The sequence below is a fragment of the Vicia villosa genome, linkage group LG4 (genome assembly GCF_029867415.1).
Source record: "Vicia villosa cultivar HV-30 ecotype Madison, WI linkage group LG4, Vvil1.0, whole genome shotgun sequence".
Classification (NCBI taxonomy): Eukaryota; Viridiplantae; Streptophyta; class Magnoliopsida; order Fabales; family Fabaceae; genus Vicia; species Vicia villosa.
Genome location: NC_081183.1, coordinates 143,380,524 through 143,395,410, shown reverse-complemented (window position 1 = coordinate 143,395,410; position 14,887 = coordinate 143,380,524). Strand labels below are relative to the sequence as shown.

Sequence of the window (14,887 nt, the reverse complement as noted above, 5' to 3'; positions counted from 1 at the left end):
ACTTCCTAGGGGTGTTTTGAGCAGCTACAGGCGCTTTTTGGTAGCCAGGTGGTACAGCAGGTGCTTGTCCAGGCGCGTACAACGCATTGTTGTTCTTATAAGAAAAGTTCGGGTGGTTTTTCCATCCAGGGTTGTACGTGTTAGAATAAGGGTTTCCTTGAGCGTAATTTACTTGATCAGATGGGACTCCAGTCAAGAGTTGACATTCAGCAACTACATGCCCAGTCAATCCACAAATCTCGCAGTTAGGTGCTACGGCGGCAGCGGTGGCTGAAGGAGTGATGGTCAAATTCTCAATCTTTTGAGTTAAAGCGTCTACTTTAGCGTTAACGCGGTCTATACCACTAATTTCGTACATTCCTCCTTTGGTTTGGGCTTTCTCTAGGGCGGCGCGTTCTCCTCCCCATTGGTAATGGTTTTGTGCCATGTTCTCTATGAGTTTGTATGCTTCATCATGGGGTTTGTCCATTAATGCTCCGCCAGCAGCGGCATCTATAGTCATTTTAGTGTTATATAAGAGACCACCATAAAAGGTATGGATGATCAGCCATGGTTCGAGTCCATGATGAGGGCATATCCTAAGCATGTCCTTGTAACGTTCCCAAGCTTCGAAAAGCGATTCGTTATCTTTCTGGGTAAATCCGTTGATTTGACCTCTAAGCATAGCAGTTTTGCTAGGCGGAAAGTATCTTGCTAAGAATACTCTCTTCAATTCGTCCCACGTAGTTATGGAATTGGAAGGCAGGGATTGAAGCCACGCTCTCGCTCTATCTCTCAAGGAGAAAGGGAAAAGGCGTAATCGAATAGCTTCGGAACTAACGTTGTTGGCTTTGATAGTGTCGGCGTATTGCACGAACACGGATAAATGGAGATTGGGGTCGTCTACAGGGCTTCCAGAGAATTGATTCTGTTGAACAGCTTGGACCAGTGAAGGTTTCAGTTCGAAATTGTTCGCTTCAATCGCAGGTGGTGCGATACTTGAATGCGGTTCAGCGCGCGAAGGAGCGGCATAGTCTCTAAGAGGACGAATAGCAGCCATCTCTAACTTCGGGGTGATTTGATTGATTTGATCAGTAAAATTCAATTCCTGATTAATCGGAATTTCTGCTACTTCGGGAAGGTTGCGAGCTCGACGTTTAACGTTAATGAAACGTTCGATCTCGTTAATTCGTTGTATTAAGTCTCCTCCTTGTGAACGAGTATTTGGCATACAATCGTTCAAAAAGAAAGGGAAGAATTTTCCTAGTCTCTACGGTGTAACAGTGAGTTACGATATCGACTTAAATAGTCCCCGGCAACGGCGCCAAAAACTTGATCGCGACTTTACGTGTCTATAAATCTGATAACTGCAAGTGCACAGTCGTGTCGTGTAGTTTTAAAAGATATCGAATCCACAGGGACTATGAATCGATCTACCGTTATCTAAGGTTACTATGTAAAGCTAGGAGTACTAAAATTTTCGATTGTTCCTAAGGGAAAGTGATTGTGAGAAAATAAAGAATAATAATAAAAGACAGGTATCAGTATGTATTTCGTTTAACTAAAGGTAATCCGAAGGTCCATTGGTTTTGCATAATTAAATTAAAAATCTTTACTAATTCCAATTGATTAAAAATCCTCGTCTCAAACTTTCGCTCTGTTGAGTCAGACTACTATCCTAATCCTAATGTACGCTTTCGCCATCCCATTAGATTTTAGAAGAGCTTTTTGGAACCAATGTAATTAATAAAATGCCTATTTTACGAGGTTGTTATCTATTTAAATCTCCTAATCTCAAACTTTCGCTCTGTTGACTCGGAGCAAGCTAATACCCCTAACGTACGCTTTCGCCATCCCGCTCGAGTGTAAAAACAATTTTTGAAAATAAATAAGTTCCAATTAGTTTTAATACGCTTTCGCCATCCTTAAAACTAATGTCCTATGTCTACTATCCAGTTAAAGATCTCAAACTTTCGCTCTATTGATTTTAACCTTTGACCGTCCTAATCCCTCAAACTTTCGCTCTATTGGTTTTAAGACTTACTAATTAAACTAGACATATAAACCAAAAATAAGTGATAATTAATAAAACCTAATTTAAGCCAATTTATTTCGGATCCCTACGGTTAACTTACTTTACATACCGATACCTTTAGTATTTTAGCCAGACATATTAATACGGTTAAACATGCATAAATCGGTTTTGTTCATAATAATAAGCATATTAAATGGCATATAATATAGATATATCATGCAATAGTAATATAAATAAAAGCGGTAAATAAAAACCTGAATTAAATAAATGGCAAATAATTCTTCAAGTATCGAACTTCCACCACAGCTTGGCTGGATCGTTCTTCGGAATTTAAATGGCAGAAAATAAAAACAAGGAAAATAAAGCGATAAATCTAACGTAAGGCTAGATCTATGAAAAGTTCACAACAATTTCCAATGTAGAAATCGTCGTGAGAAAATAGAAGGTTAAATGGAAACAGAATAATGAAAAGCAGTTCGCGGTACAATTTCGGCAGCACTTCGTTGGCAGGAAATCGGACTCTTTGGACTGAAGTGGCTGCCTCTATTTATAGGTGAGGCTTTGCAGTTGCTTTGCGTGAAAAACGGGACTTTTTGCAGACCGGGACTTGGAGACGTGCGTCTCCTATTCTTCAGGGAGACTGGGTACGTGACTTGAGACGTGCGTCTCAAGTGGAGAAGATGTAGGAACATGGAGACGTGCGTCTCCCTTTGCTGACGTGGCATAGAGGATGTGGAGACGTGCGTCTCCACTTGCTGGGCAGGTTTGGGCCACGCAATTTTGTTCCTTTGTGGGCTGGTTCGTCTCTTTTGGGCCTTTTGGGTCCTAATTGCACCCCTCTTTAGTTTCAGCACCACTTTTCGTCTTTTAAGCATAAATATTGGTCATTTAAGCTCGATTTTCTTTCCTTTTCGCAAATAGTCGGAATTGAAGTGTAAAACCTGAAACAAAGCAAATACACGCGTAATATCATAATAAATTGACATAATAAATGGGAAATGCTATAAATATCTATGGATTTTAGGCTAAATATACGATATAAAATCGTGTTATCAATTTCAAGGAGAGAAATTTGCAAAAGAATCACTAAAAAATGTTAAAAATTGAGGAAGTTATGCCTTTTTGATCATACGGTCAAGAACTTGTCAATTTAGGTCAAACTTCTTGAATCAAATTTAAATCTCTTGAACTTTTCTTGCATAATAAAGCATGAGGAGATACATAAGAAGGCATGGAAATAAACACATAAACCTATGAAGTTTCTTGATGAACCAAGCCACATGACCTTGAGATGAACTTGACCATATGAAGTGGGGAGATGTTTAATACATGACAACTGATGATAAAAATATCTCTCTTGAATTTTAAGCCATTTATCTTCCATGAATGCCTAGTTGATTGAGGGTAGATCCTCAAAACCCTAGTTTTAGGAGAGGTGTGGATGCACTTGATTCCCTCACCTATATTGCACACAAAAAAATTTAAAGACAAAAGATATATTTTTGTATTTTGGTTAGTATAACAAAGAAATATTCATAAGCTAAACAAAAATGGGTGTTTGGTGATTCCCCCAAAGATGAGGTGAGCACAAAGCTAAAAGATCAAACCTCAAGATGGTGATCTTGATTAATGATTCAAATGCAAATGATTAGGAAATCTTAGGGACAGAAATCGGGGTATGACAGATACCCCTATTTAAGTTTCTTCTATCTGGAGATACAAGGATTGAAATCTTCGTCTCGACGCGATTGAAGGGACTTAAATATAAAACACGTAGTTTCTGGACCTAAGATGTCACGTGATGCTAATGAATGTATTGAAATGGTTAACAAACATAAGAGAACATAAAAAACAATGGGGATAAAAGGAAAGACTCCACCAGGGAAAACAAATTTACTTGGGAAGAACAAAGCTTCACTGGGGAAACACCGTATCAAAACGGTCATACATCACCAATTCAAAATTGATGGCAAAAAGAGATACCAACTTTTACTAAATGTAAACTGATGGAAACACCAACTTTTACTGAAGGTGGACTACTCACTTTTACTGAATGTAGAAACAAAAGATCTCAACATTGACCTTTTACTGGAAGATGCAGATACAAAAGACACCAACTTTTACTGAAGGTGAAACACCGACTTTTACTGAAGGTGGGAATAAAAGATCTGAGCATCAACTTTTTATTGGAAGATGCGAGATTCAAACCTTTGAATACCAACTTTTATAGAAGGTTTAGGCAACAAATTTTGTCCTATAAAACCAAAGGTGCATGGTTTTTATCATGTTCCCCCAAGTAGTCAACCAGGGACCAAAGTTCAATCCAGGACGTAACTCACTAGATCATTCTATTAAGATAAATGAGCTGAACAGAAGTACTGAAACATAAATCACCCATGAAAGAAACTGTCAATTAAGACTGATCGGGGGAGGACGTAACTCACTAGATCATTCTATTCAGATAAATGAGCTGAACAGAAGTACTGAAACATAAATCACCCACAAGGAACAAACTTTGTGGGGAGTTAGAAAGAGAGAACGCTTCTCTGCCTAAAGGCTCTCTAAATGAAAGGAGACATTGGTAAAACGCAAATTTTCTGCTGACACATATAGGTTATTTAGATAATTCCAAGCGAACAATAAGTTCAACTATGCGTAATGAATGCATAAATGATTTTTCATGTATGTTATGATGCGCATGCTACCAAAACACAGGGATCAACTTGCTATAATATGAGTACATTGGTGTACAGTCAAGCATGTATGAAGCAGAAACATCCAGAGAAACCACATCCATGTTGAAAATGAGATTATTTTAAACAGAGAGTTGCTAGTAGTAGAAAAATAGGGTGCTTATGCCAACAACCTTCTTGATAGCCCAGGATAAACTCCTCATTCCTTTAGGAAAAACACAAACAGAGTTTGTAACATCATTCATTGCTGACAACACTTATAATGCTTCAATCTCACTGGAAGAATACCAAACTTGATGTTTTTAAACATTTAGAAAAATCACTATTTCTATTCCTTTTGGTATACTCATGAATCAAAATATATCATTTTTATGGTTTTTACAACAAAAAAACATGATTTGTTGAAATTTTCATTTTCCTCCCTGTTTCAAAAATTACTATCAATAGTAAATGACATTTATAAAGTAGAAAGAAATAAGATTGTGAATAATTGGATAAAAGCTCAAAATTTATTAATAGGATGGTAGTCTGCAAATGGCAAAAGTCCATAGATGATTACAAAGTTTGGAAAATGGTAATTTCATGGAAAACATACATTGAAATATAATGAACCTATCCTCCCTATCAACTTTGAATCTCTGAGCCAAGGTTTTAGTCTAAATGTGTTGAGCATTTTCTAACAAAGAGATGATTGTTGATGATCGAGTCTTGTCTAATGTAGTTACTTGCCATGAATCCCTAACTTTTTCCTGGACCTGTCTTTCGGGTTTTCAGTCCACCGGGATGATTTTATTCTGTTTATGTCTCTAACTTTTCCCTGGACCTCCCTTTCGGGTTTTCAACTGAGCGAGGTGTTCTTTTATTTTTCTAAGCGAAGTATTTCTTGAATGCATCAATATTCACATGGCGTGGGAGCTCCTCACCATCAATAGTTATAAGAATTAATGCACTGCCAAAGAAGGCTTTCTTAATAACATATGTTCCTTCAAAATTTGGAATCCACTTGCCCCTAGAATCAGAGTTGAAAGACAATATCCTTTTGAGCATGAGGTTGCCTTCTCTGAATACACAAGGTCGAACCTTCTTATCAAACGCTTTCTTCATTCTTTTCTGGTAACTGACCATGACACAAAGTCGTCATTCTCTTTTATTCTATTAAATTCAATTGATCAAACCTACTCTGACACCATTCAACCTCAGATAACTTGGTTTCCATTAATATCCTCAATGATGGAATCTCGACCTCAATGGGGAGCCCTGCTTCCATACCATAAACAAGAGAAAAAGGGTTTCCCATGTTGAAGTGCAAATGAATGTACGATACCCATGTAAAGCACATGGGAGCATCTCATGTGAGTCCTTGTATGTAACAACCATCTTCTGGACAATCTTCTTGATATTCTTATTCGCTGCTTCAACATCCCCATTCATCTTTGGTCTATAAGGAGAAGAGTTGTGATGTTCTATCTTGAAATCTTCACAAAGCTTTCTCATCATGCTATTATTCAAATTCTAACCATTATCAGTGATAATATTGCTTGGTACACCATATATACAGATGATGTTATTCTTTATAAGCCTGGCCACAACCTTCCTGGTCACATTAGCATATGATGCCGCTTCTACCAACTTGACAAAGTAATCAATAGCCACAAGAATGAAACGATGCCCGTTCGAAGCCTCGGGTTCAATCATCCCAATCATGTTAATGCCCCACATAAATAAAGGCAATGGAGAGGAGATAAAGTTGATAATGTATCCTTCAAACCACGACTTCACGTTCTCTATTCAGTCGTTTTCCCTCCAAAATGCTATCTTGCGTGATACAAGTTGTTTTATTTGAATGTTATGGGCTTTCACCCACGTTTTGGGCCTTTTGGCCTTTCTCAGGCTCAATAAGAAATTTAAAACTTATTAGCTTTTAGTCAACCAAACAAGGTTCGACCTAAGATTTTGCCTTCAAAACTTATTCTTTTCCAAATTCATCTTTTGGCTGGATTTTCCATGTGGTAAAAAATCCTTGCCAACAGGATCCAATCGAGTACGATGGACGTGAGGGGTGGTAACACCTTCCCCTAACGTAACCGACTCCCTTACCTATTACTTTGGTTCGCTTCGACCTTGCTTATCCTTTCCCTAAAGTTTATTCTATGTTTCATTTCCCTCTCTTTAGATAAATAGACACGGATGGTGACTCTTTTTTCTGCGCCACTTTCGCGTTTGTACTTGGATGAAAATCTAGGGAGAGACAACTTGTCCATTTTGCATCAACACACCACCAAGTCCCATCTTTGACGCATCACAATACACTACAAAATACTCACTCGGATTAGGAAAAATTAATACCAGAGCGGTCGTCAACTTTTTCTTCAATTCTACAAAACTTTCTTCACAAGCAACATCCCATACATACGCTTGCCACTTTCAAGTCAAGTGAGTTAACAATAATGCTAACTTAAAAAAATCCTACAATAAACCTTCGACAGTAATCAGCTAAACTAAGAAAAATTCTAATCTCGGTCACAGACTTTAGAGTCTCCCATTGCAACACAACATCAACTTTAGAAGGATCCAAATCAATTCAACCAGAACTCACACTTTGACAGCTCCGCATACAACTTCTTCTCTTTAAACACTTGCAACACCACGAGTAAATGTTCAGCATGTTCCTCTTCCAATTTGGAATAAATTAAAATATCCTTAATGAACACCACCACAAACTTATCCAAATATGAATGGAAAGTCTGATTCATATATTCCATAAAAACACCTGGAGCATTCGACACATAAAACGGCATTACAGTATATTCATAATGACCATACCTTGTCTGAAAATTCGTCTTCGGAATATCATATGGTTTAACTCATATTTCATGACAACCCGACCTCAAATCAATCTTATTAAAAACATTAGCACCCACTAACTGATCCATTAAATTGTCAATCCTCGGAAGTGGATACTCATTCTTGATAGTCACCTTCCTCAACTGCATGTAGTCCATGCACAACCCCATACTTACATCTTTCTTCTTAACTAAAAACACAGGCGCATCCAACGGAGACACACTCGATCGAACAAATTCTTCTCAAGCATCTCTTCCAATTGCTTCTTCAATTCACTCATCTCGGAAGCCGACATTCTATAAGGAGCCATTGATACTAGACTCGTACCTGGCACCTATTCTATAGAAAAATCTATTTCACGTTCTAGAGGCAAATCACTTATATCATTAGGAAACACCTCAGGAAATTCATAGACAACCGGAAGTTCAACACTTATAGCTTCACGACCACTTTGCAACAATGCGAACATTGAAAACACCACGGCTTCGTCTCTAAGGCATTCATTAACTTGTTTAGCAGTCAACAACATCAGTTCTCCGTTATCACCGAACTTGGGGAATCTCAATGTCTTATTGTAATAGTTGATATGAACATAGTTAAACTCAAACCAGTTCATCCTAATAATTACATCGATTTGGTGCAAGGGTAGACACACCAATTCCATCATAAAACTCTTATCAAAGATAGTCAAAGGATATCCCTTACAAACAAAAGTAGTAGTAACAGAATCACTAGCGGGACTATATATTACCATACTACCATCCATAGAAGACAATTGCAATCCCAAAATAGTAGCACAATCAAGCAAAATAAACGAATGAGTAGCACCAGTATCAGTAATAACAATTAATTCGACATTGTTAATGAAACAAGTACCTCAAATCAAGTTGCCCTTCTTGGAGTCTTCAGTCCCACTCAAAGAGAACACTCTACTGTTAGTCTTACCAGCACCAGCATCCTTCTTTATCTTCTGGCACTGGGTGCTGATATGACCCTGTTCACCATAATGAAAAAAAAGTCGAACCATCATCTTTGCAGTTAGGAACATGATGACCACTCTTACCACATTTGTAACATCTAAGCACCTTGTTCTCACACTCATTGGAACGGTGACCTTGTTCACCACAGCTATAACACCGGACAGAAGCAGGAGCTCCTCTCCAACTTGTCTTCTTCCATTCGGAAACTTTTTGTTTCCCTTTCTCAGTTGGAGCATCATAAGGCTTCTTATGACCAAGATTCAGTTTTTCTCTCTTCTCGTTTAGACTCTTGTACTGAGCCGAATGAGCAATATTATCTTCTTCATAAATCAAACATTTGTCATGAACTCCGCAAACCTACGATTTTGTTGATACCTAATCGCCCATTTAATCTCCGGACGCAACCCACTCTCAAACTTAATACACTTCTAAAACTCAGTCGTCTCCTCGCTATAGTGTGGATAGAATTTCACAAGCTCCACAAGCTTAGCAACATACTCGGTGATGGTTGAATTTCCTTGTTTCAACGCAAGGAACTCCATCTCTTTCTTTCCCCAAACATCTTCGGGAAAATACTTCCTCAGGAATTCCCTTGTGAACATAGCCCAAGTAATCACCTCGCCAATAGCTTCCAAACTCTAATGAGTGCCAACCTACCAGTCAACAGTTTTGCCAGCTAGCATATGAGTACCATAACGTACCTTTTGCACTGTAGAACAATCCATCACCCTGAAGATCCTCTCGATCTCCTTGAGCCACTCTTGAGCTCCATCTAGATCATACCGACCATAGAATCAAATTAGAGTAATTAAAATTTTTCGACAAAACTTTGAGAATGGAATGCCACATGCTTCATACATCATACATAGAATGCTCAAGTTATAAAACAACAAGATACATAACACATTCGGGAGAAATTAAACAACATCTTCATCATAGTTCTCAAACTTCATCTTTATTATTGTAGCGGAAATTAAAACATCATCTCATGTTCAACATCTTAAATAAAACATCATAATCCATCATGAAAATCAAATAAAAAAGAGTTATAACTATTCTCGAAAATCATCGCAAGAAACAACCAAATACAATCAAATAAAATAAGCTTTCTTTTCCCCCCAGGTGTTACGTATCAGAGCATGACACCGACTTGACACACACAACGTCTAACCTCACCTATTACAGATCACCTGCATGTTACCCACGTAGAGGTAACATTCAAACAGAAGGGGTGAGCTATCAGCAACAATATATTGAAAGACATAATCATAAGTATACGACAGATATCTCATGTTAGATTAGAAGTTCAACAATTCATATTCATGTTTCATAATCGAATACATAAACATCTACATCATCAAATCAAATCAAATGTGATGTTATGCTATTGACACGATATCATACATGTGGTACCGATATCTTTGCAAAATGCCATATGTGGGCAATGGCTAAATTCATAATGCCAAACAAAGGCAACGACTAACTTCTTAATATTGATCCTTCACAACAACAATTATCTTCGCTACTTATGCAATGCATGCGACACACACATGAAACATCATCGTTATGCACGTTATGTGACAACAGTATTCATCATAATGCCAAAATACGCTATCAACATCAATCATCATCATTTAACAATATATGCAAAGCAATTACACTACTTTCACATCATTTTCGTAATCACAATATAATACTTCGCATTATGGCACAAAACATCATACAAACCCATCAAGCTTATTCTTATAAAATACTTAGCCACTGTTTTTCAAAATGAACATTAAAGTGTAGAAAATATTTTTAGTTTCAAAATAGTTCGAACGGCGCATCCAACGAACACCCAAGTCAAAAGTTATGATCATTTTAATTTTTCAAAAACTGGAACCATTCGCCCGGCGAGGCCTCACATTCATCCGGGCCCCGACGCTCTATCACAGAAACTTGGTCACTCGCTCACCTACCAAAGTCGCCCCGCGAACCTCACTAGGCGCTCTATCGCCCGACGAGTCGTAACATACATGGTTTTTCAGCTGCGATTTCTACACAATCCAGCCATATGCCAAGTGCGATTTCCACATCCAAACCACCAAAATTTGCACTCTTACACATGCAATACATATACATTTCATGGGATTAACATCATACATCAAAGCAAACAACAATATAACATCAATTGCACCCAATTTCAATCAATTATAAACAATCATGTAAATCATCTATCCCCAAACCTAACATGCAATCATCATTCTACCTACAATTATATCCCTTATTATACAGTCGGAATCCCACCCTTACCTTAGGTTCTTGATTCCTTAAGCCCTCACAGCGGTTTTTTCCTCCTAGTTCTTCCTCTGCCTTTTCTCTATTTTTTTCACGATCGTTCAGAATGAAACAACTAAACTCTTTTTCCTAGGTTAACCCTTGTACCCTTTCTATGGTCTTCCCATCTTGCCCTAACTTACACTTTACAATGACTACCTTGCCCTCATAGTCTCTACACCACAATATTATTCCTATTGTTATTATTATTCTCTAATAATAAATACTTCATTAACTAGTAAAAATAAAAAATTAATTATATATCCCTACAATAGTATTACTAATAAAACTCTATTTAATTAATCAACTCAATATACCACTTAATTCAAGGTACTACCCTCTCATCCCAAGGACATGTACTTCTAACCCCCAACAAACGTCACATTCTTCGCTAAACACATCGTAACATCACATCATATATTAATTTAAAATAATTAAAAATATTCTAAATTAAAATGGGGCATTACAGATTCTCCCTCTAGAACGTACTCAAGTTGTGCGACTCGTCAATTACTTCCGCATTAGGATGATTCTGCATGGTCTGAGTAACAGCCTCCAAATCAGTAGTAATTGCAGCATCGTTTCTTCCAAACATACTATGTTTACACCAAAAAGTGAGCATCAAGGTAAGAAATATTCTATCGACGGTAATCTAACTGTCACAGTACAGACTCAATAACCTGGTTGGACGGACCGACCTGCTCTGATACCACTAATGTAACACCCTTCTAACCCACAAGAAATATTCCCAATATAATACGAATAACATCAAATAAAAATCATAAACAAGGGTGTCACATCATCATAACAAATTCGCATACAATTGTCCTGCTCCATAACACAGGTTCACAGCATTTATTTAAAACTAAATTTCATTTATCATCACAACAAAACAAATTATCTCGCACGAAATTCACAATTTAAAACATATTTAATATCTTCATAGAACATCAATTAAACCTCGTGGCTCTTGAGTTATAAACCAAAACATCAACATCAAAATCCTTTAAAAGGTAATTTATCAAAATGCAATTAAATTCAAAATAGTCAAAGTGAACATAATAGTTCCAAAACATAGCGTCCCCGACCCCGATGTTACGTATCAGAGCAAGACTCCCTTGAATCTAAACAAATAGTAAAAGGACGCCATGTAGGTATCCCCTAACTTAAAGAGACTACTCCTAAATACATGTGCGTTACCCACGTGGAGGCAACATTCAAACAAAAAGTGGTGAGTATTTCATAATCATTATATAAGACATAAGGAATAAATATAGTAGCCATATACAATTAATCAATCACACATATATCGATACGACGTGTCCATCATATATGTATACTTACCCACACTTGCACACCGTCACCTATTCACAACATCATTTTATGATTCAAATCACAAATATCACTCAGGTTGTTCACATCATAAATAAGCAAGTATCATCAATTCACACAATATCACGACAATGCGATGCAACAACAACCGACTCATGTACGTGGTACCAATACTTCACTGATCACTCAGTCATCGTTCTCCAAAGATCCCCTCCATAGGATTGATTCTCGCTTGGAACTGGAGCACATCACAAACTTGCACTCAATTTGCACAATGGAATTAAGGGACGTCACTTGACCAATGGTCCTACAACATCACTGGACTATCGTCCTACAAATATGCTATGAATGCATGATGCTCAACGTTACAAGTATTCACCAAATTCATATCATTATCCAAACACACAAACTTCACAAACATCTTGGTCAACGCAGCACACAACATCAATTAATCATGTTATGAATCAACACAACAACATTCATCACAATCAAGTATAGAACACAAGAATTCACAACATCAAGCTAGATACATAATGCCTTCTAAACCTACCTAAAAGTGCATAGTAAATTCCAAAAAAAAAAAACTCAAAAATCTATAATATAAGAAAATTAATGGTTGTAGAAAAGTCTCTAATACCCTTATTTGACTTTTTGCCACCACATTAAAATTGTGGTTATTTGGTCTTTGCACAATAAAGTTCTTAATTTTATTATTTAAATAATACAATCCTCATTTTTTTTTTATCAAACTTACCAAATCTCACTTCATTCTCTATTTTCTCTCTTTCATCACTTTCTCACTTCTTTCTTCCACAAAAAACAAATCTATTATTAATTTATATATTTTTATATACGAAAAATGATATTTATGATTGAAATATTTTTTATTCAAAAATAGTATATGGAAAAAATTTATTCAAAAAATCTATTATTGATTTAAATATTTTTATATACAAATATTTAATATTGATCTAAATATTTTTGTAAATGATACATAAACAAAAATAATATTTGTATACAGAAAAAATCTATTATTTACGAAAAATGGTATGTATTGTTAATGCCTTGATTTATGAGATTGGCATTTATGTTTGGCTAAAATGTAGTAGCAACAATATGTAATAGGATGTATAGAACTTGCAAATATAAATATGAACAAAACAGGTACAACAACAAGATGTTCTATGGAATGTTAAGACACGCTCTGTGACAACATGTCTTATGATATGTCATATGCAGAAACTCATGACATCGGGCCGGCTAAGGTGATATATGAAGAATCTAGATGTAATCAACAGATGTAGAATATTCTATGGAATATTATGCAATCCTATGTGGCGCAGAATATATGAAAGAAGATAATGAAGCTGGAATAAAGAGAAAGACTTCATGCGGGAGTGAAGAATTTGAATTGAATCGTTCAACTTATATTTAGCATAGAGAAGAAGATTGTCAAAACCTTCATGCGAGAGTGAAGATATTGATAAGGTAACTTTTGTGCTTATGTGCTTCCATCTGGTCAAGATATTGGTTAGGTCTAGTCTATGGCTTGGTGAAGAAGCAAGCGTATTGTAGGGTTGATTTACTTTCAATCCTTAGATGTCGTGCTTACAATTGAATTATGGAGGAAGCATTATGTAAAATCTGTTGAAATATGGCTATATTTCGCTGCATAGCTTCTGATACAACCCTCAAAGTGCTAGATGAATTCTAGGGTTATATTTTTATCAACAGAATATTTAGCAGATTTTTCAACTATATTAAAAGGGTCAGAGATACTTGAGTCCTTCTCAAGTTCACTCATAAAGACATTTATTAATAGAGTTGATGAGTATCAATTGATAAATGATTCTCATATACATCTGCAAGTTGTTGAAGACCTTGAAGATTATCAGGGATAATGTGTTCCAAGGAGATGGAACTGATGTTCTATAGGATGTTAGAACAATATTACTACTGGTATGCAGCTACCAGTTGAAGAATAGATGTTTTGGGTGCTAAACAAATGTAGTGTGAGTACATATGTTTGGAACTTACTCATGATCTGGAAGAGGAGACATCTGTTTTGTATATCAGGATATGATCAACAAAATTTTCTACTCCAGATGTTAGTTTATTTTTGACCTAATCTTATGGGAGTATGGAAGTTGAGCTCAATGCAAGTAAAAGGATTCATAAAGGTATTATCTACAGTCCTTTTATGAGAAATCAAGATGAGCTTATATCTGGTATATCCTTCTGATCAAAGGAACCAGATATGTGGAATTTTATTCATGACCAGATTTTGTTTGGAGCTGAATATTATGATCCAACCACAGTGATTAATGGTCCTGAGTATTGACTACCCAAAAGGTTATATTGGAAGGGTACTGTCTGAAGAATCAAGGGAGAAAGATTGCTTCGAAGAATCTGCATATTTCCGTGTCATGCCATAAGTAAGTCTATTCCAGAAACCTGGTTGGGGGAATCTCCTCTGTAGGTACAGACTATGACATACATCATCTCAAAATCAGAATGAAAGTCTGAAGGAAAGCTTATTGGGATGTGGCTCATATCATCCCTTGGTTATGTTAATTGTTTGCCTGTAAAGGTGGTGTTTAGTATGCTTCCTATGTTCCCCCTAAGTTTTATGAATGAGATATTATGGATGTTACCCCCAAAACCATAATGGATGATTTTGTAGCAGATGTTGAAACATCATGTTA

At 36.5% G+C, this 14,887-nt stretch overlaps 2 protein-coding genes and 1 non-coding gene across 3 annotated transcripts; 1 reads left to right on the top strand and 2 right to left on the bottom strand.

Annotated features, from left to right (window-relative positions):
* Positions 1-557: 557 nt before the first annotated feature.
* LOC131600805 (small nucleolar RNA R71) lies at positions 558-664 on the top strand. Its single transcript, XR_009283413.1, has one exon. It is a non-coding gene; the product is annotated as a small nucleolar RNA R71 (small nucleolar RNA).
* A 7,221-nt stretch (positions 665-7,885) lies between these two features.
* Positions 7,886-8,317, bottom strand: LOC131597996 (uncharacterized). Its single transcript, XM_058870650.1, has one exon. The coding sequence runs from the start codon at positions 8,315-8,317 to the stop codon at positions 7,886-7,888; it is 432 nt and encodes a 143-aa protein (XP_058726633.1).
* A 111-nt stretch (positions 8,318-8,428) lies between these two features.
* On the bottom strand, positions 8,429-11,445 carry LOC131597995 (uncharacterized). The gene is made up of 6 exons (XM_058870649.1): positions 11,365-11,445; positions 10,550-10,631; positions 9,233-9,303; positions 9,005-9,169; positions 8,637-8,825; positions 8,429-8,545 (listed from the first exon to the last, which is right to left on the bottom strand). The coding sequence occupies exons 1-6, from the start codon at positions 11,443-11,445 to the stop codon at positions 8,429-8,431; spliced, it is 705 nt and encodes a 234-aa protein (XP_058726632.1).
* Between the last annotated feature and the right edge of the window lie 3,442 nt (positions 11,446-14,887).